This window comes from Solanum stenotomum, chromosome 5 (assembly GCF_019186545.1).
Source record: "Solanum stenotomum isolate F172 chromosome 5, ASM1918654v1, whole genome shotgun sequence".
NCBI lineage: Eukaryota > Viridiplantae > Streptophyta > Magnoliopsida > Solanales > Solanaceae > Solanum > Solanum stenotomum.
Genome location: NC_064286.1, coordinates 22,576,740 through 22,600,186, shown reverse-complemented (window position 1 = coordinate 22,600,186; position 23,447 = coordinate 22,576,740). Strand labels below are relative to the sequence as shown.

At 35.0% G+C, this 23,447-nt stretch overlaps 1 protein-coding gene across 3 annotated transcripts; it reads right to left on the bottom strand.

The window, feature by feature from the left end:
* Positions 1–233: 233 nt before the first annotated feature.
* LOC125865070 (probable magnesium transporter NIPA4) lies at positions 234–23,102 on the bottom strand. Of its 3 annotated transcripts, XM_049545242.1 has the most exons (10): positions 22,603–23,099; positions 21,141–21,197; positions 15,184–15,274; positions 14,902–15,062; positions 14,683–14,810; positions 14,404–14,541; positions 1,393–1,485; positions 846–951; positions 651–758; positions 234–547 (listed from the first exon to the last, which is right to left on the bottom strand). In XM_049545242.1, exons 1-9 carry the CDS (start codon positions 22,757–22,759, stop codon positions 652–654), a joined length of 1,038 nt encoding a protein of 345 aa, XP_049401199.1. In that variant the 5' UTR covers positions 22,760–23,099; the 3' UTR covers positions 234–547; position 651. The 3 variants fall into 3 exon arrangements, with proteins under 3 accessions (XP_049401199.1, XP_049401198.1, XP_049401200.1); XM_049545241.1 differs by having other exon boundaries at positions 234–758; positions 22,603–23,098; XM_049545243.1 differs by lacking the exons at positions 234–547; positions 846–951 and having other exon boundaries at positions 672–808; positions 22,603–23,102.
* Between the last annotated feature and the right edge of the window lie 345 nt (positions 23,103–23,447).

The window sequence follows — 23,447 nt, the reverse complement described above, 5'->3', positions numbered from 1 at the left end:
CAAAGGTTAGTTATTGGTGATGGCCATATTCTGTTTGGACTAAAGAATCGCAGTGCAACTTTAGGACCATAATTTTGCAATGTAAGTTAGCTGGTTGTATAGTTATTAAATTTTCCCAACAAGTAATGCTTGCTTATTCTACGTGTATGAGACGCATAGTACTAGTTTTTCCTGCTCCATACAAAAGTGAACCACTAATACAAATGTCAAACAACTAGCCCAATTGATACCTGTTACACGAAGTAAGACAAAGCTATCATATCAATGGTTGATGGAGCGTACAAAAATCCAACTGATTTAGTTATTGTTAAACAATCAAATATACTAGTTATTTTTACAGGTATGTCAAGATAGTGCGCCTGAAACCAATCTGCTCAGAAATACATTAGGAACTGAGCTTCTGTAACTAGACAACAGGCTTTGCAATCACATGAACAAGTTTCTGATGATTCTATCAATACAAGATGGGCGAGAAAGCGCCTTCATTTCTCTCGCTGAATATGACAAAAGAGTCCCCCAATTGTATACAATCTGAGTGTGGTCTCTTCTGAGAAGTAAATACTATGAGAATGGACTGGTGCAGCCGAATTGGGCAGTTAAATAGTTGGACGGTTGGTGGGGAATAGGAAAGGGAAATAAAAGAATCATACATTATGGTAATCTCAACGAATCTTGCCGCCTCAAGGGGATACCCTCTTGCCCAAAACCATTCTCATCATCACCATGTTTGGGAAGTCGCACAGGCAGCATGGCAGGACCTGTATTAGATTCCATTAAAAGACGCTTTGAGAAATTGGCTAGACCAGTCCTGTTCACTCAAACAAAAGAAAAACAACAGAACATACCATCAACCATGTCTTTGGTTTTGTGAAGAAGAAAAGTTCCAGAAAGAATAGTCACAAATCCACACATTTCTGTTACTATTTGAGTTGGGTTTTGCCTATCCCAGTCCTGTTCACTCAAACACAATGAGTAGAATAAGATACCTTGAAGCTACCATGAAAAATAATAAATATGGATGCTCAAAAAGCTTCACACTGTCCTAAAGACATGTAACAAATTGCCTTCAAGGATTAATTTCAAAAAAAAAAAAAAAAATTGCCTTCAAGGATTCACCACTCAAGACCTCAATATGTTGTTAAATGGCCAGCTAGTTGAATATGCCGAACTTCATGCATGTCCCTGTTTATTGTGTTCAAATGGACTGAAAGAAGAAAATCATATTTGGGCACCCCCTAAACTGGCCAGAACAGAGAACCAATTATATAATGAAATAACCAGGAGAAGGCTTTGGCAAACTTGATGTGTCACCGAGTTCAGTTGCAGCACATCACGTATTTACTATTCACAAAGCAAAACTGAACATTAAAATGTCTAAGATCAAAGAATCACCTTGAACATGATTATACTGGCTAAGATAGTCAAAGAGGTAAACATGACATAGTATATAGGAGAGACAACTGCTGTATTGAATGTATCCAGGGCCTGCATTGAAGATTCATCAAAGAAAGTCAGGGATTAGATAAAATAGTGACTAAAGAGCATCCAAGGAAAACATCAGTCTTTCCTTTGAGAATATATCCTTAGATGACTATAAACAGGGTTGAATTTCTTCAAACAAGCAAAGCTTAAACCTTACTAAGTTTTGCTCAGGTTGATTCCACCATGGTTAACTATGGGAATTTAAGCCTAACAGTAAATTATCCTGTACTAATAAAGGTCTCCTCCTTGTACTGTTCCTCTGTTTTCCAACTTGTTCTTTTTACTGTATAATGTTTCTTTTTTTTGGTTCCACCTTATATTTACTTTTTCTTTTGTTGATTCCATCTTAGGCCTCATTTGTTTGCTTAATGGAGATCTGAACCAGTCCATTAAAGTGTGTTTGTTTTTTAGGTTTGAATTCTAATTGTTCAGATGAATCTCATTAAGTCTATTTGTTTCCCTTTTTTTAAAAAGCTTCTTAATGGATCTGAATGAATCAGATTTATAGGAGAGTCTTAACAATATTCAGATTTATTTAATAAGCAACAAAATAATCATGTTGTCTCTCTCTTTGCGGGCAGCTTTTCCTCTCTCTTGCTACCGACTTTCTTCCTCTCTTTTCTCAATCAAAAACCATTTTTTTCCTCTTGAACTGGTAAATTTTTGTAATCTTTTTACAAGTATTATGTTTGATATTTTGTTTATATTAACAATTTTTTTGGGGGTGTATTGATGTTTGTCAAGAATTATTGTTGCAGTAAATTTTTTCTGGGTGAATGATGTTTATCTAGAACTAAAGATTTTTGAGTGAAAAAATACTCGTCATGATTAAAAACAATAATTATGTATATACTTGAGGTCTCTTATTAAAAGTTTTGATTTATGCCACTAATTTTATTGAGATTTTTGAACATCAAACGTGTTTGTATGATCAAACCTACCACTAAACATATTATTATTGTTGAATTTTGCTTTAGGCTACTAATTTTATTTAACTCTTTGATCATCAAACCTGCTTGTGAAATTATACTAAATATATTATTGTTGTTGAAATATGTATATACTTGAGGTGTCTTGTAAAAATTTTGTTGTTGGATAAATTTTTTTATTAAAAGATGTGTATATGTTGAATTCTTAAAAAGAATCATGCTACAATAATTTTTAAATTGATATATAATTCATATGCACATTCAAATATTGAAAACAAATAGTTTTAACAATCATATTAGAGACCACATCTTAATATTCAGATGTTTATTCAGATTCAGAGGTTTCGATCTTAATGGAAACAAATGAGGCCTTAACCTATATCATAATTTTTAGAGAGTGTCAAAAACACACCTAAACAGTCTCTTTTATTTTTTTGTAATATAACTTTTAACTAATACTAATAGTTTATTTAATTTGTCAAGGTGAAATGTTTTATACATGTGGAATGTCATGTGACAATGTTTTTTAAAAATAAAAGAGTGTGTTACACACACCACTGAGTAGGGGTATTCACGGGTCGGTTTGGATCGATTATTTGTCAAAATCAAAACCAAACCAACTTAATCGGTTTTAAAATTATCAAAATCAAACCAAACCAAATATAATATACATTTATCGGTTTGGTGGTTATCGATTTCGGTTTGGTTTGGTTCGATTCGGTTTTATTTGGTTATTAACCATACACAAAAATAAAAGAAACAATTCATTCAAAATGTTAAAAAAGTGACAACAATCAATTCAAAACGAAAAATAGTTAGAATGACTTATATTATTGAACTTTCGATCACTAAATTTATTATCAATAAAGCTTTAAAATTTACTATATTGGCCTAGAAGGAAGAGACAATAACATTTTCAGTCCCACAAAGAATTGTCATAGACACTCATATACATGAAATCAATAAGATAAATATTTCATTTTGGGCATTTTTGCTTTCAATAAGTAAATTATAAAGAAATTTTAATGANCTTGTAGCTTTTAGTACTGAAAATTTCAGAAATAGCAAAAATAATAAATATAATAAGGTTGTATAACACTATAGTTTCAATAATTGTGCTCCATAGCGATAGTTTCGTTCGCTATGCAGGCTACAATTTGTACATTTGGTGCTTTTCTATATTTCGCTTGCCCATTTGTATATTTCGCAAGAAATGGGGTAAGTATATACAAATGTTGTGTTTATACATTTAAGAATTTTTCAAATCTCCGTTTATATATGTCGCATGCCAATATATAAATAAGGTATTTTATTGTGAATTTTCACAAATCATATACAAATAACTAGGGTAAGCATATATGAATTCTGTATGCTATGTTGAAATTTGCTATAAGATTATTATGTTAAATTTTTTGTTTTAAATTTATAACTTATATTATATTTTCAGTTTCATTTGTTTTAGTAATATTGAATTCACATTGCAAGTCATTTTTTAATTAGAGACTTGATAGATTATCTTTTTGTCGAACATTTAATAATTTATGACATTTTATTTATATATATTAATATTTTTATCAAACATGGATTTCACGATGTTCGTAGAAACTTCATACTTTTAGTTTTTATGATCAATTCAATTGAAATATATGAATTTGAAAAAATATAAATCAATATTTCTTTCATACTATTAGTTAAGAACATACGTTTATTAATTAATATAGTTTAAAAAAATAATATATATCTTAAATATTTAATTTAATATCATTTATAAAGTTTCTTATTTATCTAGTATAAATTTTAAATAATTAATTTTTATTTTTAAAATTTAATATAATTTTATGATTGCAATTGTGCATCCAAACACATGTGTAATTACACTATGGCATCCAAATAGGGCATGTGTAATTACAATGTAATTACATTGTGGCAACCACACAGGTCAGTGAATTACTAGACTGTGTAATTACTAGGCTGGTAATTACTACCCTAGTAATTACACCGATTCCAATTACTAGGTGGGCTTTCCAAACAGACCCTAGAAGTGACACATTTGCAATATGCAGATGATACCCTGATTTTTTGTGATGCTGAGGAGGAACAACTGAAGTATCTAAGAGTGATTCTGGTCTTATTTGAAGGTATTTTTGATTTGCATATACATTGGAGGAAGCATGTGATGTATCCTATTAATGAAGTAAACAACATGAGTTGTTTAGCATCAATCCTGGGTGGTGAAATAGGGGTTTTGCCTAATACATATTTGGGAATGCCTTTGGGGGTAAATCCAAGTCCATAGGCATATGGAATAGTGTGATTGACAAGTGAGAGAAGAAATTGGCCAAGTGGAAGTCTCAGTACTTATCAAAGGGGGTAGGTTGACCCTATTAACCAAGTACTTGATGTTTTGCCACCCTATATGATGTCCCTATTTCCTATCCCATTAGGGGTCATTAAGAGGTTGGATAGTGTCAGAGGAATTTTTTGTGGCAAGTCAACAAAGAAAAGAAAAGCTTCCATTTGGCTAAATGGGAGGAAGTCATGACAAGCAAGAAAAATGGAGGGTTGGCAATAAAGAATCTTAAATTGCAAAGCAAAGCTCTTAATATGAAGTGGTTATGAAAGTATGCAAACAAAAACCAGATGCTATAGAGGAAAGTAATTGGAGCTAAATTTGAAGAAGAGGACAATTGGATAACTAAAGAAGTAACCACTCCTTATGGGGTTAGCCGCTGGAGGTCCATCAGAAGCTTGTGAAATGAAGTTAAAAGTAACTCAAAGACAAAAGTAATGGATGGGAGCAAGACCAAATTTTGGAAGGACATTTGGCATTAGAAAGGCAACATGGAAGATCTTTTTCCAGACATCTACAACCTAATCATGTTTCAATAAAGCACTATAGCAGATCTATGGCCATCACAAGGATGGAATTTCACGTGCAGAAGACAATTTAATGCTTGGAAAATAGTGAGAGTTGCTAAATTTTAAACATTGTGGACACTTCCACTAGACTACAGATAGGAGAGGATAAATTTTGGTGGATAGGAGCTGACAAAGGAATGTTCAAAGTCAACAAAGCTGACAAGTTGATGGATCAGACAGATCAACAATGGCCTTGGAAGCAAATATGGAAACGCAGAATCCCTCACAAAATCTCTTTTTTGTCTGGTTAATGGCTAAGGAAGCAGTCCTTACACAGGACAATGTTATGAAGAGGGGGGCTCCAGGTGTTTCCTATGTGGCGAAACATCTGAGATGGTTAAACATCGATTTTTACATTGCAAGTACACCCATCATCTTTGAAGAATATTCCTAAGCCTCAAAGGCATCTCCTGGACAATGCCCAGGAAGGTGCCTGAGGCATTACTATGCTAGAAGGAAGTAGGTGTACATGCTAAGGACAGAGGTAGATGGAGAGTTATCCCGGGGGCTATCTGGTGGGTTGTTTGAAGAAAGGAATTCAAGATGCTTTGAGCGCATAGAGAACAATGTGCAGAAAGTTAAACTAAACTGCATTTTACTTTTTATTTTTTGTATAATCAGTTATACTCTAATGAGTATAAAACATCAATTATACAGACAGTTTCATTTGAGTATAACTGGTTACACCAAAAACATAACACAATGCAGTTTAGTTTAACCTTATGCACTATTCTCTATGCTCTCAAAACACCTAGAATTCCCCTCTTTCCAGGTTGACCATCATAGAGTAACAGGGATAATTCTCCATCTATCTCTGTTTTTAGCATGTACTCATGCTTTCTCCCAAGTCGCCTCTGAGACTTTACTAGACATGGTCCAAAGATGCCTTTGAGACTTAGAAATATTCTCCATAGCTTCAGAGTGTAAGTCCAGTGTAGAAACATATGGTTCACCGTCTCATATGTTTCCTTACAAAGAAAACATCTTGAGCACAAAGTTATCCCTCTCTTCATCACATTGTCTTGAGCCAAAGTTGCTTCTTTGGCCAATAACCAGATGAAATAAGATATTTTGTAAGGTATCCTATTTTTCTAAATTTGCTTCCATAGCCTGTTTAGATTATGATTACTAGGCTTCCATCATCTTGTAAGCTTTGTTAACTCTGAATACCCTTTTGTTACCCCTACACCATAATATATCCTCCCTAAGCTGAAGCTCATCAAACTCTCATAATTTCCCAGTCATTTAGCTGTCTCCTAAAGGCAAAGTCCCACCCTTGTGGTGTCCATAAGACTGTTATGGATCTTTGTTGGAACAAAGCTAGATTGAAAATATCTGGGATAAAGCTTCCAAATTGCCTTTTTCATGCCATTCATCCTTCCAAAACATGGTCTTTCTTCCATTCACCACTGTTTTCTTTGAGTTCTTCACCTCATCCCACATGTCTCTTATAGATCTCCATAAACTGACCCCATATGTATTAGTCACCACCTTTGTCATCCAACTGTCTTCCAGTTCATATACAGCACCAATGACCTTGCTCCACAACAACTGATTGTCATTGGCATCTCTCCATAACCACTTCTTCCTCAAAGCTTTGCTTTGAAATTCCAGATTCTTCACCCCCAAGCCCTCATTCTTCTTAGTGGTCATCACAGATTTCCCTTTTACCAAGTGGTACCCTTTCTTTTCTTTGTTTCCCTACCACAAAAACTCTCTCCTAATGTTGTCCAACCTTTTGATAACCCCAGGTGGGATGGGAAATATAGACATCATATAAGTTAATAAATCATCAAGGACTGAATTGATGAGAGTCGGTCTTCCTCCAAAGGAGAGGTATTGAGTTTTCCACCTAGCTAGCTTTTCTTCACACTTCTCTATCACACTATCCCATATTTCTATAGATTTAGATTTAGCCCCAAAAGTAGTCCCTGGTCTGTTGGCAGGCTGCCAACTTCTCCACCAAGTATAGTAGCTAGCCAGTTTATGTTGGTGACTTCATTTATAGGGTACATTAGGCTCCTTCTCCTGTTGATAAGCAAACCAGATATTCCTTCAAACAACACAATAATTACCCTTAAATACTTCAGTTGCTCTTCCCCATCCCCAGCACCACAAAAAATAAGAGTATCATCTGCATATTGAAGGTGTGTCGCTTCCATGTTGTCACTTGGCAACTTCTAACCCTCTGATCCATCCTCTTAGGTTGGTTGTCTTGATCATTATGTTTAGTCCCTCCATTGCTAATAGGAATAGAAAAGGTGACAGAGGATCACCTTGTCTAAGCCCTCTCTGCGTTAGAAAGCAACATGTTGGGGAACCATTCACAAGTACTGAAAAACCCACTGTTGAGATGCAATAATTTATCCTCTTCGGTCATTTCTGTCCAAAACCCATCATTTCTAGAAGATTTAGAAGGTAACTCTAGCACACACGGTCATAGGCTTTCTCAATGTCCAATTTATAAAGAATACCAAGCTTCTTTTGCTTAAGTCTTGAATCTACAACTTCATTAGAAACCAGGGCAGCATCCATGATTTGTCTCCCCTTTATGAAGGACATTTGTTGGGAATCTACTAGTTTGTTCACCACTCCTTTCAATCTCTCAGTCAAGACTTTGGAAATCAGTTTGTAGATACTGCCAATCAAGCTTATAGGCCTAAAATCTCTTAGCTCTTTTGCTCCTTTCTTCTTAGGGATTAGTGCTATGAATGTTGCATTATAGCTCTTCAAAAAAATTCCTTGATCATAGAAGTTTTGAAAATTATCCATGATGTCCTGCTTTACCACCTCCCAGCATTTCACGAAAAATCCCATAGTGAACCCATCAGGGCAGGAGCTTTATCTACTGCACATAATTTTAGGGCTCTTAAAACAACTTCTTCATCAAAACTATTGTGACATTTTGCCCTCTTCTGTTAGGATTGGGAGTGGCAAATAGGTCTCCACTGATTGGTTTCCGTATACCAACTTTTATAATTATCAACAATTTCATTTTGAATTCTATGTGGATCTTGAGTGATTGCTCCATGAATCATGAGTTAGTCTATATTGTTATACCTTCTGTGAGCATTAGCCATCTTGTTAAAAAACTTTGTATTCTTGTCCCCTTCCTTCAACCAAAGAGCTCTTGACTTTTGTCTCCAAGATATCACTTCCTTCTTTAACAGTTCTTCATATTTAATAAGCAATTGAGCCTTTTTGGTCGATTCCTCTTCAGTGAGAGTTCTATCTGCCCTATATGCATCTAAAATTGCCAGTAGATCCAACAATCTCTTCCTCTTATTACCAAGTTCCCACTTTCCCCCTTTTGCCATTCCTTGAGTTTAAATTTAAGAGTTTTTAGCTTACACACCAAGATGTAGTTTGGTTTGCTTGTGTAGTTGAAAGAGCTCCACCATCATGTGACTTTGTCATGAACCCTTCTAACTCTAACCACCAATTTTCGAATTTGAAATAATTATTTTTCCTCTCCCAAGAACCTCCTATTAGGGCTATTGGAATATGATTCGGCTCAGTCTTTAAAGTGGGATTTGTTTCAAATTATTGAAACTGTCATCCCACTCCTTGGACAATAAGAATCTATCAATTTTGGATGCTATTCCTTGTTGATCACCTTTGAACCAAGTGTATGTAGCATCATCCAATTGTAAATTAATTAAATCCATGTCTTCAATGAAATCTAAGAATTCCTTCATAACCCCTTGTTCTCCTTATGTAATTCTTTTTTCCGAGTGAAATCTTGAGACATTAAAGACCCCACAGATGGCCCATGATCCTTCTAGTAAGCCCTTCACAGAGCCCAGTTCTTCCCATACCAATCTCCTTTCTTTGTAGCAGTTTGGTACGTACACATTTGTTATGTGACAATTAAAATTTTGGAGTTGTGATTCAAACTTGCATGTGATAGAGTATGTGCCAATTTCAAGCACCTCACCCTTCCAAGCCCTTTCATCCCACAATAAGATGATCCCCCTCCTGTTCCGTTTGCTTCCAATGCAGCTTGTCTAATCCATCTCCCTCCCCAAACTTGTTTAACCACCTCAACAACATTCCCTTCCAATTTTGTCTCTTGCAGACAGATAATATCCGCCTTCCATCCCATTATAAGATTGTTTACTAATCTCCTCTTATCTCTATTATTCAACCCCACATAACATTCCAAGACATTAGTTTGAAATTCATCAAGCACTAGAGCTAGTGAGCCTCCCCATGTTCCACTTCCCAGAACTCTTGAATTTAACATCAAAAGCTACAAGATTCTTTAATTGCTGTGCAACCTTGATCTTTAACTTCTTAATTTCCACATCCAGCTCCATTCTCCTTCCTTGTCTACAACTATCAATCTGCATTAGTAGTTCAGTAGCTTCCTCTTCGTACCTTGGAAATCAATCCCAAAAATTCTCCCTAGTCTGATCAAATTTTGTTGAACACAGTTGAAAGTCTCTTTCATTTTCCTATGTGATATGATGTTATTGCATCACTATAGGATCCACCTCCTCCACCCCCAAATTCACAATTGTTGTGTCCGTGCACTATGATGTTATTCCACTACTACTTGTGTCTGCTCTAAGAAGCTCGCAATTTCTCTCTTCTTGCTGATCTTTTTTCCTCACTTGTTTCCATCGAGGGTTCCCCATTGGTGTTAACCATAATCCACAAAACTGTCTCTGCCTAAGAATTTATCTGTTCTTCAATGGGCACTACTGCATGTAGAGACATGTGCGTTGATATGTCATCTCCAAAGAGTTTCACCTTCTGGCTTTGGTTTCTCCTTCTTTTTCTCTTTGGAAATTATTTGTTATAACAAGCCCAGCCAGATCTGGGCCTTTTAGCATTTTTATTGGTTGTTTCCCATTAGGCCTGTGTACATGGCCCATGTCAGATAATTCCTTTAACTGACTCATGTGCCCTTCACATATGATGTGAGAATTGGCTCTCCCAATTGTCGCTAGCTTGCTGTCCACGTGCCTACTCCAATCAAAATACCTAAATTGAGGGGATTCCCATACATCATCACAGGAAGATCTGCTGGTTAATACCCATCTCATGGTAGAAAGACGCTTCTTCTCCGGCGGCTGTAATTTCTTTTTACAATGACAATTCGAACATAGGTTTTCATTCCACCCAGATCAGAAAGTGGAAGATAACTCCTTTATGTGCCACCACTACTTCCTTTAATATGCTTCTCCCATTATTTCCCACCAGAGTTTGAGCCCACTTCATATGATTCTTGAGTTCTATTTCCTTCTCCTTAGTAATCCAACCCCCATAGACCTCGCCTATTTCTTGAAATATTGACCAAAGGTGTCATGGAATTCCCACAACCCTAATCCAGGTTTCCTTAACTTCAGAAACTACGAGTGTACATCTTGTAGTTGGCTTCCACCATTCAAATAAGAATTTGTAGTTCTTCCATCTCCACTGGCCTTATCTGGTCTGTTCTGTCATGAATCTGTTTGGGAATTCAAACAAGAACATCTCGCTGCTCAATTCATATATATTGACTCCAAAAGCCTTGTCCAATTTGAAGATGACCACCTTCAAATATCAACCAGAGTTGGTCTTCCCTTTGTCTCCTCTCCGTGCAAAAACCAACTAAGCATCTCTCGAGCAACTCATTATCATATAGTTGTATTTTAACAGTATCTCAATCATTCCTTCCTTGTAACTGACCTCAGCATCACATAGGTTCCTTGACTGCCATTTACTCTCTTGTAGAGCCCTCGCATAAGGGTAGTCGGCAGACGTCACCCTAGAGAGTGAAATTTCCTTCTTCTTCTGGCATTTAATGAACTTATCAAATCTTAAAAGCAATATCCAACCACCCAGCATTTAGTGCTTGTTCGGGGATGATTAGGCATGTACGACCTCCTCCATTTAGAGATATGATGCTTATAAATCTCCCATATTGTTTTTCCTCGTGCAAAAAAGCTCAGCTTTGCGTTCTGCCAACTTCCATCTTCTACTTTCCTTCTTATTGTCCTTTGATGCTTCCTTTAGACAGAAACATAGTAACTCCATTGCCTTCCTACTCAATGATGACCTACACATCATCTTCCTACTCTACCCACTTGTACCACTACCACTTCACAGCATCCCATCTGGTGATGTCGAAAGACTTGAAACCAGCATTAAAGTAAATTATATTTTCCACAATCTTAGAATTTCAAGGGTGTTTGAACTATAACCACAGTGGGTGGCTATTAGTGGCTTATAAGAAAAGGGCAGACTCCGACTAAGGTTGTCGGAGAGGAGGGCTTCTACTCTCCTAGGAAGTAGGAGAGAGAAAGGTCAAGGGAATCATGCCTAGGAGAAATTTGAATTTTGGTTAATAGTTAGCATACTTCTAAGTTCCACACACACACCCCTTTAGTGACATATAAGAGATGTAAGTTTTTTTTTTCTTCTTCTCTTTTTATGTTTAATTATTTTCAGATTTAGAGTTTTCTTATCTTGAAAGAACTTTTTTGTGATAGTTCATTCACAAAGGTATTGATTAATCTTTCTTTAAATGCATTGTACTATTTTTGTCGTAACATTTGGTGTAGCATAGTGGCTAAAAAATTTCATTCAATATCTTAGAAGCACTGCGCATCTAAAAGATTGTCTTGTGTTATGTTATTTTGTTATTTATTTTTTTTCTTTTTCCTTTGGAATACTAACTTATGTGGCTATTATGATTGCATGTATATTTTATTTATTTTATATCTATCTATATATACAGTATTTTATTATTTGATGTACTCATTCACTCATACTTTATTTACTAACAAAATTATTGAAATGATAGTTCTTAACGAAATTGAACGGCAAGTTCCACCCCGGAAGAGTTCTAATAAGTAGTATTTTATTTAAAAGCGTCTTATTTTTATATATCCATCCAATAGTATCAATCTGGTCTAATTAGAAATCATATTGAAATTAAATTATTATCACAAAAGTAATCATTTTACTGAATTTAAATAATCGGGTAAATGATTATTTAAGTTAATTCTTCTATTTAATATAAAACAGGCCACCACAATGTTTTTAGAATTTAAAAGGAATGAAATAAAGAATTTGAATAGAAATTAAAAAAAAAACTAACTTACATTTAAATGGAAAGAGTATATTATGGAATTGATAAAAACAAAATTTGAATAAAAAGATAAGACTTTTTGAATAAACATAAAAATTCGAATTTAAAATAGAACTAAAAGATAAAATATTTGAATTTCGAATCAATATATTTCCTAAGAATCTAAAAGTTGGACTACACTATAAGAAATATATTTCCTAAAGATAGCTTAGATGTTTGATATAATATTATCCCCGTTAGATATAATATTATCCCCTTTATATTGTCTTATCTGAAATTGGTTTAAAAATAAATTATCTTGAATGATGTTAACTTTTTTATAGGACTATCTAGATAGGCATGCTCATGATAAGAAAAGGATAAATAGGATTTAAAATTTTGATTTTTGAAATATATATTATTTTTTAAGAATATATTATTGACTTGATTTTCAATTTTGTGTTTAATTGAAATTTGAATTGGAATAATGAGCTCCATCCTTTTGTTAAGTACAATTAATAGTATTTGTTATAGAATTTTAAACCATAACCACTTCTAGTAGACTAGATTATATTGGAGTCTTCTTCTAATGTATATTTCATTTTATCATCTTTGTTATGCATAACAAAACTTATCAATTTTAATTTCACGTTATACAAAATTTATCTATAATAAATTGTAAGTAAATAAAAAACTAACCAATATCTCTATTTATATTTTGCAATTATACGAAATTAATTTAAAATAAATAGCCAACTAACAACTCTATTTATATTTTGTAATGACACCAAGTTATAATTAAAATAAAATATGATAGATAAATCTATATAATGGGGAAATTTTGAGCAATGGAATAAAAGTTTTGAAATAAATCTTTTTTTTTATGACAAGGGAAACCCGCAGTCGCTACCCTTTGGGTGCGCACAGGGTAAAACCCCCGCTCCTATGCAATAGCTCGCAAACCACATAGGAGAGGTAACCCGCACTAGGCAAGCCTGGTGCGACGAGCTCGACCCAGAAGGCAAACCATTGCTTTCGCTGGCAAGGGGTTTCGAACTTGAGACCTCCAACATGGAAGTCCCAAGCTCAAACCACTGGGCCACCCCGAAGGGTATGTTTTGAAATAAATCTTATTTCCTGAAAATATGAAAATAACATATTTAATTATATTATATTAAAAACAAACAATAAGTAAGGAGTTTAGGGTTTCTTTTTTAAACGGGTAACATTAAGTAAGGATTTTAGGTAAAGTGGCAAGCTATTGAAAAGTTACACAATAGTTAGATAAAATACAAATTATTGTCCATAATTAAATTGAAGAGATGTGAACATAAAATAAAAATTAATAACTCACTAGTAAACAAAATAAATATATTTGTTTTATATTAATAAGAAGAGCATTTGATAATTATAGTAAGTCAAGTGATAAGCTAATACATTATCAAGAAAAAAAATTCCTTATCAAAAAAGTGATAAGCTAATAAAAACCAATACTAACAATCTAATAATTTTAAATGGTAAATAATATAATAAAGAAAAATATGAAATGTAAAAGTTATTTGACAATCACATGATTCATTGTCTCTGATTATATAGAATTGGTTATGGGGGTGGGGAGCAGGGGAAGGAGGGAAATAGATTTAATCAACGAACAATACAATAATTGGACTTCTGTAAGGTCTTATGATTTAACATGCTCAAATAAGATATCGCAATCTAAAATGATTAGAAATAATATTTTAATAATATCCATGCATACATATACTAGTTGCACAAAGTAACAACTATTTTTTCTCGTTCTCCCATGATATTTTAAATATAAAAAGGACATTTTCAAGAAACAGAGGAAGTTTGAGCCTTGAACAAGTTTTGGCATAATAGTAGCAAGATATGCACAAATTTATTAAGCAAACTGCAGATTAATTGGAAGAACGTAGAGCACAAATTCATTAAGCAGATAGCAAATATGTTGGAAGAACATAGGAAGAAAATAAGGATATAAGGAGGACACACCTTATTTAAGTAATTCATTTGGGTAAGAACACACACAATGACAATCAAAGTAAAAGCCCAAGTCTCTGGATATATTAGCTGATTTGTTCCTGATAATGTCAATTTCAAAGCAATTCCAAGTGCTTTGACACTCATAACCTGTCACAGCAAAGCTGAAATCTCAATAAAAAAAATACATGTAGGAAATAGGACAAACACAAATACACAATTCTTTTTTTAGAAAGATACAAATATGCAATTAATTGGAAGAACCAAAGCAGGAAAGGAACAGTTACATACCGATAAAGAACCCATTAGTGAGCACACTCCTATATAAAACATAATGTGTGTTTGCCCATATTGGGGAAGATAGTGGAATATAAGAATTAGGACAGCTATTATCACCACCACTGCGTAGAGGAGAAAAGCTGCAGCAGATTTGAAAAATGTTAAGCTTGAGAGATCAGGTAGAAAAGGAGAAGGAACAAACACCATCAACAATATGAACAAAGAAACTACCTGGTTCAGTAGCAAGATCCCACACTTCCTTCACAGATTGAATCTCACGTTCTTGTGGAGCATGCAGCACTATTGTGGTGGACCCAACAACACATAAAGCACAACCTAAAATTCCAAAGGTGTGTAGCTTCTCTCTCAAAATAATACGTGCGAGCACAGCACTGTGGTTTACACACAAACTCGTCAATAATCAAACCATAAAGTTAGAACTCTGAATGAGTTAAAACTTTTACCATACCTGATAATAATACTGAGTGCACCAAGAGGAGTGACTAACCATACCTGATAATAATACTGAGTGCACCAAGAGGAGTGACTAAAATAGCAGGGGCAAATGCATAAGCAGCAAAATTCGCAACCTCTCCAACAATCACTGTTGCAATGCAGCAAGCAGTCAGAGTTCTATCTTCAAGAATCAGACCCCAGCAAAATATTCATATCTAGACACACTTGCCGGAAAACAAAATAATCAGATCCAAGTACAATGAGAAAGAGAAAGAAATGATTGAATAATTTAAATATGAAACGATTTTTTATTGGAGACTGTATACATCATATGTCCACAAAATGTCACAAGAGATAAAGTCAAACACAGTTTATCTTCAGTCTTACACTTGTATAGATACTTCAATTATAAGTCAAAGAGTTTTGACAGATACTAGGTACACATAGGAAACATGTCGATCTTGTATAAAAGACCTACTCTCCCAAATAAGTACTAACAAGTAGCAGCATCTTCTTTCGGAACTCAATTCTCCTTTTAACTAGGTACACCAAATAATGTCAACTTTACCATTCTATGTTTTGTTTCTTTCTAGTAAGAAATACAAGAGAAATGGTACCAGATTTTGGTCAACCAAACTTCAAGTCATGTCAATGGAACCATTACTTTCTGAAAGAAACAGTTGAATTCCAAGTCCATGCAGATCTTGTCAACGTTAACAGAAAAGTCAAGCGGCATTAACATGATGTTTAGGGGAAGAAAGAATTTTCACGAGTTTAATGGGAGAAAAAGGAATTAACATAATTTATTAAGGTTAAGAAGAGATCAAATGGGCAGCCGTAATGCCTCATCTAGTGACTGCCTCTCTCCAACTTGTCCACTATAAGCCATGCCAAATCGCCAACCCTTCTGCGCCTTCCTTCTTATTCTCTGCTAGGAGCCCTCTTTCCGAAAGCAGCATTGTGATTCCCCCTCGCATCACCTCATATTAGGAAAGGAAGAAACATGGAGCAGCACAGAATAGGATAATTTCACTTTATCATCAAAGAAATAAGCAAATTGAAGGTCTTAGACAGTGTAGGAATCTCTTCATGAACTAGAGAACAAGTCTTATGACAAAGGGGTAAATTACATGGACAAGAGAACCCTTGAATAGTAACTTTCATGGCATAGGATAGTCAGATTTTTATGGCAAGACATGGAATATTTTTCTTTTTATGACAAAGGAACACTTGAATAGTAACTTGCATGGCATAGGATAGTGGTATTTCTTGGCAAGATACGGGTAGACAAAAGATGGTGGCCTTAAAAGAAGAAATTGGATTTTAATGGTAAATTATGGTGAGGTAAAATGTCTAGAAGGCTTAATGTGTACAAAAACAATTATTTTTCTTATGGGAAATTATGGTGATGTAAAATGGTTAGAAGGTTTAATGATTTGTGCAAATTTTTGTTTTCTCTAATCTACAACTATTCATTATACTTGTTTTTGAACCTATTTTTCCATCTCCTATTTTCTGACCTTGTGAAATATCTTTTGCTATGTGGTGATTCTTCTTCAATATGACCTCTTTTCCTATGATGACCCAATCGCCCGTTTTGAGTTCTATAACCCTTTCCCCCAATTTGAGACTACCCATCTGAATTTGAGACATCTCGTAGGTTCATTTAGTGACTTATGACTTGCTGGTATGAGTAACACGGGTCTCGAGGGGATCAGATGCGTTTTGGAACACTTGAACCTAAACTAGTGACTTGAAGTTCTTACCGTTAACCTATGTTGCTCAGACTCTTAAAAAATATCGACGGGTGCGTGTCGGATCCTCCAAAGGTAGTGCACTTTTGAAGAATACGATACGGGTGCGGCAACATTTTTGGAGGGTCCAAGTAACATAGGAGTTGACCAAAGTCAACATTATGAGAAATACGCTTGGATTTTTTATTTGAAGATTTTAATAGGTTGTTATGATGATTTTGGACTTGTGGTATGTTTGAATTGGGGCCCGAGAGGCCCAGGTGAGGTTTGATGATATGGCATGAGAATTTGGCGTTTATTGTGATGACCTGCCATGTCATCGCGCCACATAGGCACCCTATGGCATAAAATTGTCCATGTAGCTTACATGAAGGTTATTTCATAGTAGAAGGTTCTAGAGATATGTGGAGAATTCATTTGAAAGACCTTAGAATTCCATGCATTTACATGGAAAGTCCTTAGAACATTCTAGTAGTGTACAATATTCTAGAATGGGGGCTTATTTGTATATATGTAGGGACATTCTAGTTGTAAATGTTTGGCATAAAACATTAAAAAAAAAAAAGTAGCGTCAACAATCCGAACTGTAATACACTTTTGCATTGTCAAAGACCATGTGAATTCAGAACAAACCATAAATCCACAAAAATGATTTCAAGATTTGGGAATGAAGATTATAACTTACAAAAATTGAGGGTCGGGAACAAAGTCACAAGGACATTATTGGGCATGACCATTCGTTCTCTGAATTTATTCAAGACATGGGTCTTATTGATCTCCCCTTGCATGGTGCAACTTATACATGGACAAGGGGAGAGGATTTTCTGCAGGCTTCCAGAATTGATAGGTTCTTAATTTCCGCTGAATGGAATGAATTTTTTGGAGTTGTGAAGCAGGTGGCCCTGCCAAGGGTTCTCTCCGACCACAGTCCCTTAGCCCTAGAGAGTGGCGATTGGACTTCTGATCCTTCCTACTTCAAATTCGAGAACATGTGGCTGCAGCATGAAGGTTTTCATGATATGGTCAAAAATTGGTGGCAAGGTTATATAGTAAATGGCTCTCCAGACTTTATACTCTCCCAGAAATTAAAATTTTTGAAGAAAGACCTTGTTACCTGGAACAAGGAGGTCTTTGGTAAGCTAAATTCCAGAACCAGTAAAGCCATGGCTGATCTTCTGCTGACAGAACAAGCAACTGAAGGAAGGGTTCGGTCTCAAGTTGAAAAGAACAAAATATTGCAATTACAACTAGAGATTCAACAATTAGCAAAGGCAGAGGAAACCTCTTGGAGACAAAAATCGCGGTGTCTATGGTTAAAAGAGGGGGATAGGAATACAAAATACTTTCAAAGAATAGCCAACTCCCACAGGAGATACAACCACATTGACAGATTGCAGGTAGGAGATGACCTCATTGAAGGAAAAGAGCAGGTGAAAGAGGTAATTCTTGACTTCTACCAAGAGTTATACTCTGAAAACGAATCATGGAGGCCTACTGCTACTTTTGAGGGCCTGGGCAGTTTGAGTTCTGAAGAGAAGAATGCTTTGGAGCAGGCCTTTGAAGAAGAAGAAATATTGAATGCAATCAACTCATGTGCCCCAGACAAAAGTCCAGGGCCAGATGGCTTCTCTATGGGGTTTTATCAGAAGTGCTGGGGAATTATCAAGCAAGATATTTTGGGTGCGCTCAATCACTTTCACAACAATTGCCACATGGTGAAATCTTTTAATGCCTCTTTTATTGCACTTGTCCCTCAAAAGAAAGGTGCGATAGAACTTAAGGATTTTAGGCCTATCAGTCTTATTGGTAGTGTGTACAAAATTTTGGCCAAAGTGCTGTCAGAAAGGCTAAAGAAGGTGATTGGGAATCTAGTCTCTGGTTTTCAGAATGCTTTTGTTCAGGGAAGGCAAATCACTAAGTCCAAGAGATCAGAGAAAACTGGGATTAGATCAAAAGACCAGATTAACTCTTCATCCAGTGTATGAGATGCACGAGTGTACAATTTAGAGACCGGTGAGCAGCATCATAATAAAGTAAATCTCCTCTATATCATCTCAGTATCTAATTCACATATATATGAAGTATTCAACAAATGGTATAAGTTTTTTTTTACCCTAAATCTTCCCATTTCTAGCTTAATCTTACTCTTAATATTTGAGCAACATAGCAGTCAGACATTAGAGAGCAACAGAGCTCTTGGGCAGTACTTATCCATCCGCTAAATGGATGATTGCACAAGGTGAAACAATCCTCACTGTTGGATAGTATATAAGGATAATTTGCTCACATGGTTAACTCTATATTATCTTTTCAAAAAGGATATTAAAGTCAAACAACAAGAATTTTGGTCATGAAAGAGCAACCAATATGGATTATGTAAATTAACTCTATATTATCTTTTCAAAAAGGATATTAACTTGCCATGTTATTTGTATTCCACTTGTTTTATGTAAATTTATTAAGTGTAGGTGGTAGCACTTATAGTAGCTTTCCATCTCCTATATAAAGGAGACTTTGTATTAGTTGGAAGACATCTTTTGTTTCTACCTTCCATCATTTGAAAAAATTATGGAGTAATAAAAATTTCTTGTAGCTAAATTATCTCTTGTTTCTTCCTCCAAGACATGGGATGACTGGTGAAGGTCTTTGCTTCATTGCTCGAGTATAGTGTGTTAAATATTTTTTAGTAGAATTATTCTATTATAGTACATATGTTTTATGAGTTTACGCTAAGCCGGGCAATTAGTTAGCAAGACTGCCTTTCTGAGCTAGGCTAGCAACACCCTAGTAGGAAGACTTTTGCTACCATAATTCAATCTCTACTATAATTTTATCATTCTACGATTTCCAGTGCAACACTCACCCCTTGTAGTCTAGAAGGATCTTGTTAGACAAATAAGCTAGTTAGGGGTGTTTGAATTGGCTCTTTTTAAGTGAATTATAAATTAAAAGCCAAAAGTCATAAGTTGGTAACCCCCAACTTTTGACTTTCGGCGTTCTTTTTACTTTTTTAGCTTTAAAAAATCGCTTAAAAACACTTTTTGTGTTCACCCAAACACTTCCAGAACTAAGTTTAAAAGCCAAAAGTCACTAAAAATAAGTCAATCCAAACACCCACTTAGTGGACTTACTAGTTTGGGCCAAATAATGTTTCCATGAAGTTGTTCTTACTCTAAACTAAAGTTTTGTAGTATGAATACCAGATAACTCAGAGATCGAACATATAAAACAAGATGCAGTTTCAGAATTAGATAGCAGTGTGCCATTCAGAGAAAAAGACTTTACAGTTGGCCCTGATGCTTGATTCAATGTTCAACAAATTAGATCTTACTTTATATTGCTTATCCCTCCTTCCATCCAATGTATATGACATGATTTCCTTATTGGTCTGTCCACGAAAAAAGAGATACATTTCTATATATGGGAATAATTTAATTTTAAAACCTCCAATTTTTTAGTAGCTTTTAACTTCTAATTTTACCCTTAGTGAGAAACTTTTATAGTTACACAAATGCTATGGCATATTTAAACCATAAGTTTAGTCTTTAGAAGTCTTAAAGCCACACAAATTTTATGGCACGTTTAAGACCACAAGTTTCAAAAGTCTTCCTTTAATTCTTAAACTTTGTGCCAAGGTAGTATTTTTATTTTGATTATTTATTTGGGTAAAGAAGAAGATGAACCAGAAGATCCTTATTCATTTCTAAGGCAAGGGAGAGTCTTTGCATCCAAACACTCGCAAATGCCTATTATAGTACTGCCCCAGTAAGAAGTTCGTGAGGTGCCGCTGCAGCTTGGATTATCGTAGAATAAGAGGAGCTGTCTTAGGAAATGACTTAACTTAAAAGACAGATGCCGCCGCTGCGAGGCGAGGGAGCAACTTGTCTGGTCTTGCGGTGCACTCATTCCCGTTACGAGAATGAAATGACGCCCCAGCTTAACACGAGACCAAGACTCCTTACAACTCGCACCAATCGCGGCACTGAATTAACAGTACCAGTTTCTCCAAAAAAAAAAAAAGGAAAGGAAAGAGGCTTAATCACATCATGCATATTACAAGAACAAGCGGATGATCGAATGGGGCAATAGAAAAGTTAAAACTTAATCAAATAAAGCACGAAATTTGTTCTTTTTCAAAGAGCATGTACTGTGGTAAATATGCAACTTAATGCATAGAAGCAAAAGGGGGTGTTCCCATTTCTGTAATTATACAGGGGATAAGAAGTGAATCCATTAAATGCATTGGAGTATATAACTCACTTGTTATCATGCCCACCCACCAAAGTGGCTCATACAGGTATGAGTATCCTCCAACACCTGTAAAAATAAATTATGTCAAGTCACACAAACAATGTATCACCAAATGGTGTTTTGAAAGAAAAGCACTATAAACCATGAGGGGGATTGAAAGGGCACTTGGTAAGTATAAAAGTCCTAAAAAGCTAATGTGAATGTACATGAAAGACCAAATATCACACATTAAATGTTATAAATATAAGTTCCAAGATAAAGCATTAGGCATGCTGCCCTTAAGTGGATGATAGTTGTTAAGTAAAGAACAACCTTCCAAATAAATGTTTTAAGCAAAAAACAAAAATTGAAACCGAGCAACTCTAGTACTAAGAAACAACAAATGCAAACAGGGTTAGCAATGATTTATAGATGGATTTATCGATTGACCATTTGAGGCTACATTGCATTCACCAATCTACCACAGGATACCAATTTCAATCCAAAATACCACTTAAAACAGCAATGATCATTCTAATATTTCATATTCACTGGATTCAACAAAGTCCATATAGCATCGAAAGGACAATAAGATGAGGATCATGGCCAAGTAACAGCAAGAGCAGGGGCAGCTATCTGAAGAGTTAAGCATCATCCCCACATTCCAGTTGGAAAAGGTTAATATTAAGAAAATCCTCAGCACTGTCTGTAATTTAGACCCAACACTAGATTGTCACCGGTGACAAAGATGAGATAGCAGGCTTCTTGTAGACTAAGGGGGAAACTGGGTACTGGACCAATAAATCTAGATAAGAATTCTAGCTGATTTTCAATTCCCGTGAGACAAATTCCAGACTAATATACCTGCTTATAAAATCATAAACCACAAGTTATCACCTTTAATTGGTTATATAGCACCTTATTTTTCCTTTACCTGACAACTCTTCCTACTACTTAACTGATACAACAATATTGACTGCTACTATTATGCCACAATCCCATAAGACTTTGAGCACATCTTTATTGTAGTTAAAGTTCAGTTTAGAAACTGCATCAAGGAACTGAGCAACATGCAGTTTAGGCCCTTAAGCTGATCGTGTCTAAAGTGGAGTGGTCAAATAATGAAGAAAAAAAACCTTGGTTCACTTCCTAACTTTCAGTCGATAACCATATTGTAAATGAGGCCACTTGTCACATTCAGAACTTCACCAGTTGAACTCGTAACTGATAAAAGTTTATGATCTCTATGCATAGTTCATTTCAAAACTCATCTATGCACCTGTTTAGCCATAAACATTCACAAGCAGCTAGTTTCCACCATAAAAATGAATCTCACCAATAAAGATCATCATAGCCTAAGCAGCAAAAGTCGCAAAGAAATTCACAAAGACACAAAATAAAATCAAATAAAGCAATACAGTTCAATTGGGTACAAACTTAATGAATATTGTTTATCAATTTCAAGATTTAAAAGGCAGTATAAATGTTGTACCAGCTCTGACACCAGAAGCACCAGCTTTCTTTAACCCCTTTTTCTTAATAATAAAGCTAGCACCAATGAATAAACTCGAGGACAAAGCGAGAACCAATCCTTTGATATTGTCAGACGACATGCCCTTGTACACATCTTTCCAGCTTTGCGTATCCATACCATCAACCAACCACAAAAAAAAAATCCAAAACCCTATTCGTCACTCTTTCATATATACACTAGCTTTAACATACACCTGAAAAAAAAATGCTTCGTCGCAAGTAAAAGCTGCTTCTACAGAGATACCGGGGAGCAGAAAATACAAACAGGTAACTGAGAAATTGATACAAGAATTGGGTGGGTTTGGAGATCTGCGGAAGAGGGAAAGGAAGGGAATCGGCAGTAGGCGTGAAGGGAGTTTGTTCTCTTTGTGTTGATAGATCGGGGTGTGGTGTGAGAAGAAAGACAGAAAAGTGGGATATGGAAGAAAATGGTTTTACCAGAATTATGACGCTTCTATGACTCTCCCATGACTCAGCTTTTTCCTTTTCTTTCCAAACATCTTTTGTTAAACACAAGAAATTTAGTCCACATTTAAGATTACAATAATTTGTTTTTTTATATTTGAAGGTGAATAATTTATTTGTTTTTAAACATAATCAATATACAATTCAAAAAGAGTACTTAAAATTTTTGTTTGTTAAAAATTAATATATTTATGTTTGTGTTATAAAATATTATAGTGTGGATGTCTACTACATTAGGAAGTTACTCTCCCTAATTATATTTATTACTTCCCTTCATTATGAAGAAAACATCCCCTTTATAACCAATATTCTTGTAACTTTACATTTCTCCTCTTTTAT

Bases quoted from the DNA above. Each gene is read 5' to 3' on its own strand.
- LOC125865070 (XM_049545242.1), bottom strand. From the start codon at position 22,759: ATGGATACGCAAAGCTGGAAAGATGTGTACAAGGGCATGTCGTCTGAC. The intron at 14,542-14,682 runs GTATGTAACTGT...TTGCTGTGACAG, and splicing joins CACTAATGGGTTCTTTATCG to GTTATGAGTGTCAAAGCACT. The intron at 952-1,392 runs GTGATTCTTTGA...TTGAGTGAACAG, and splicing joins CCAGTATAATCATGTTCAAG to GACTGGGATAGGCAAAACCC.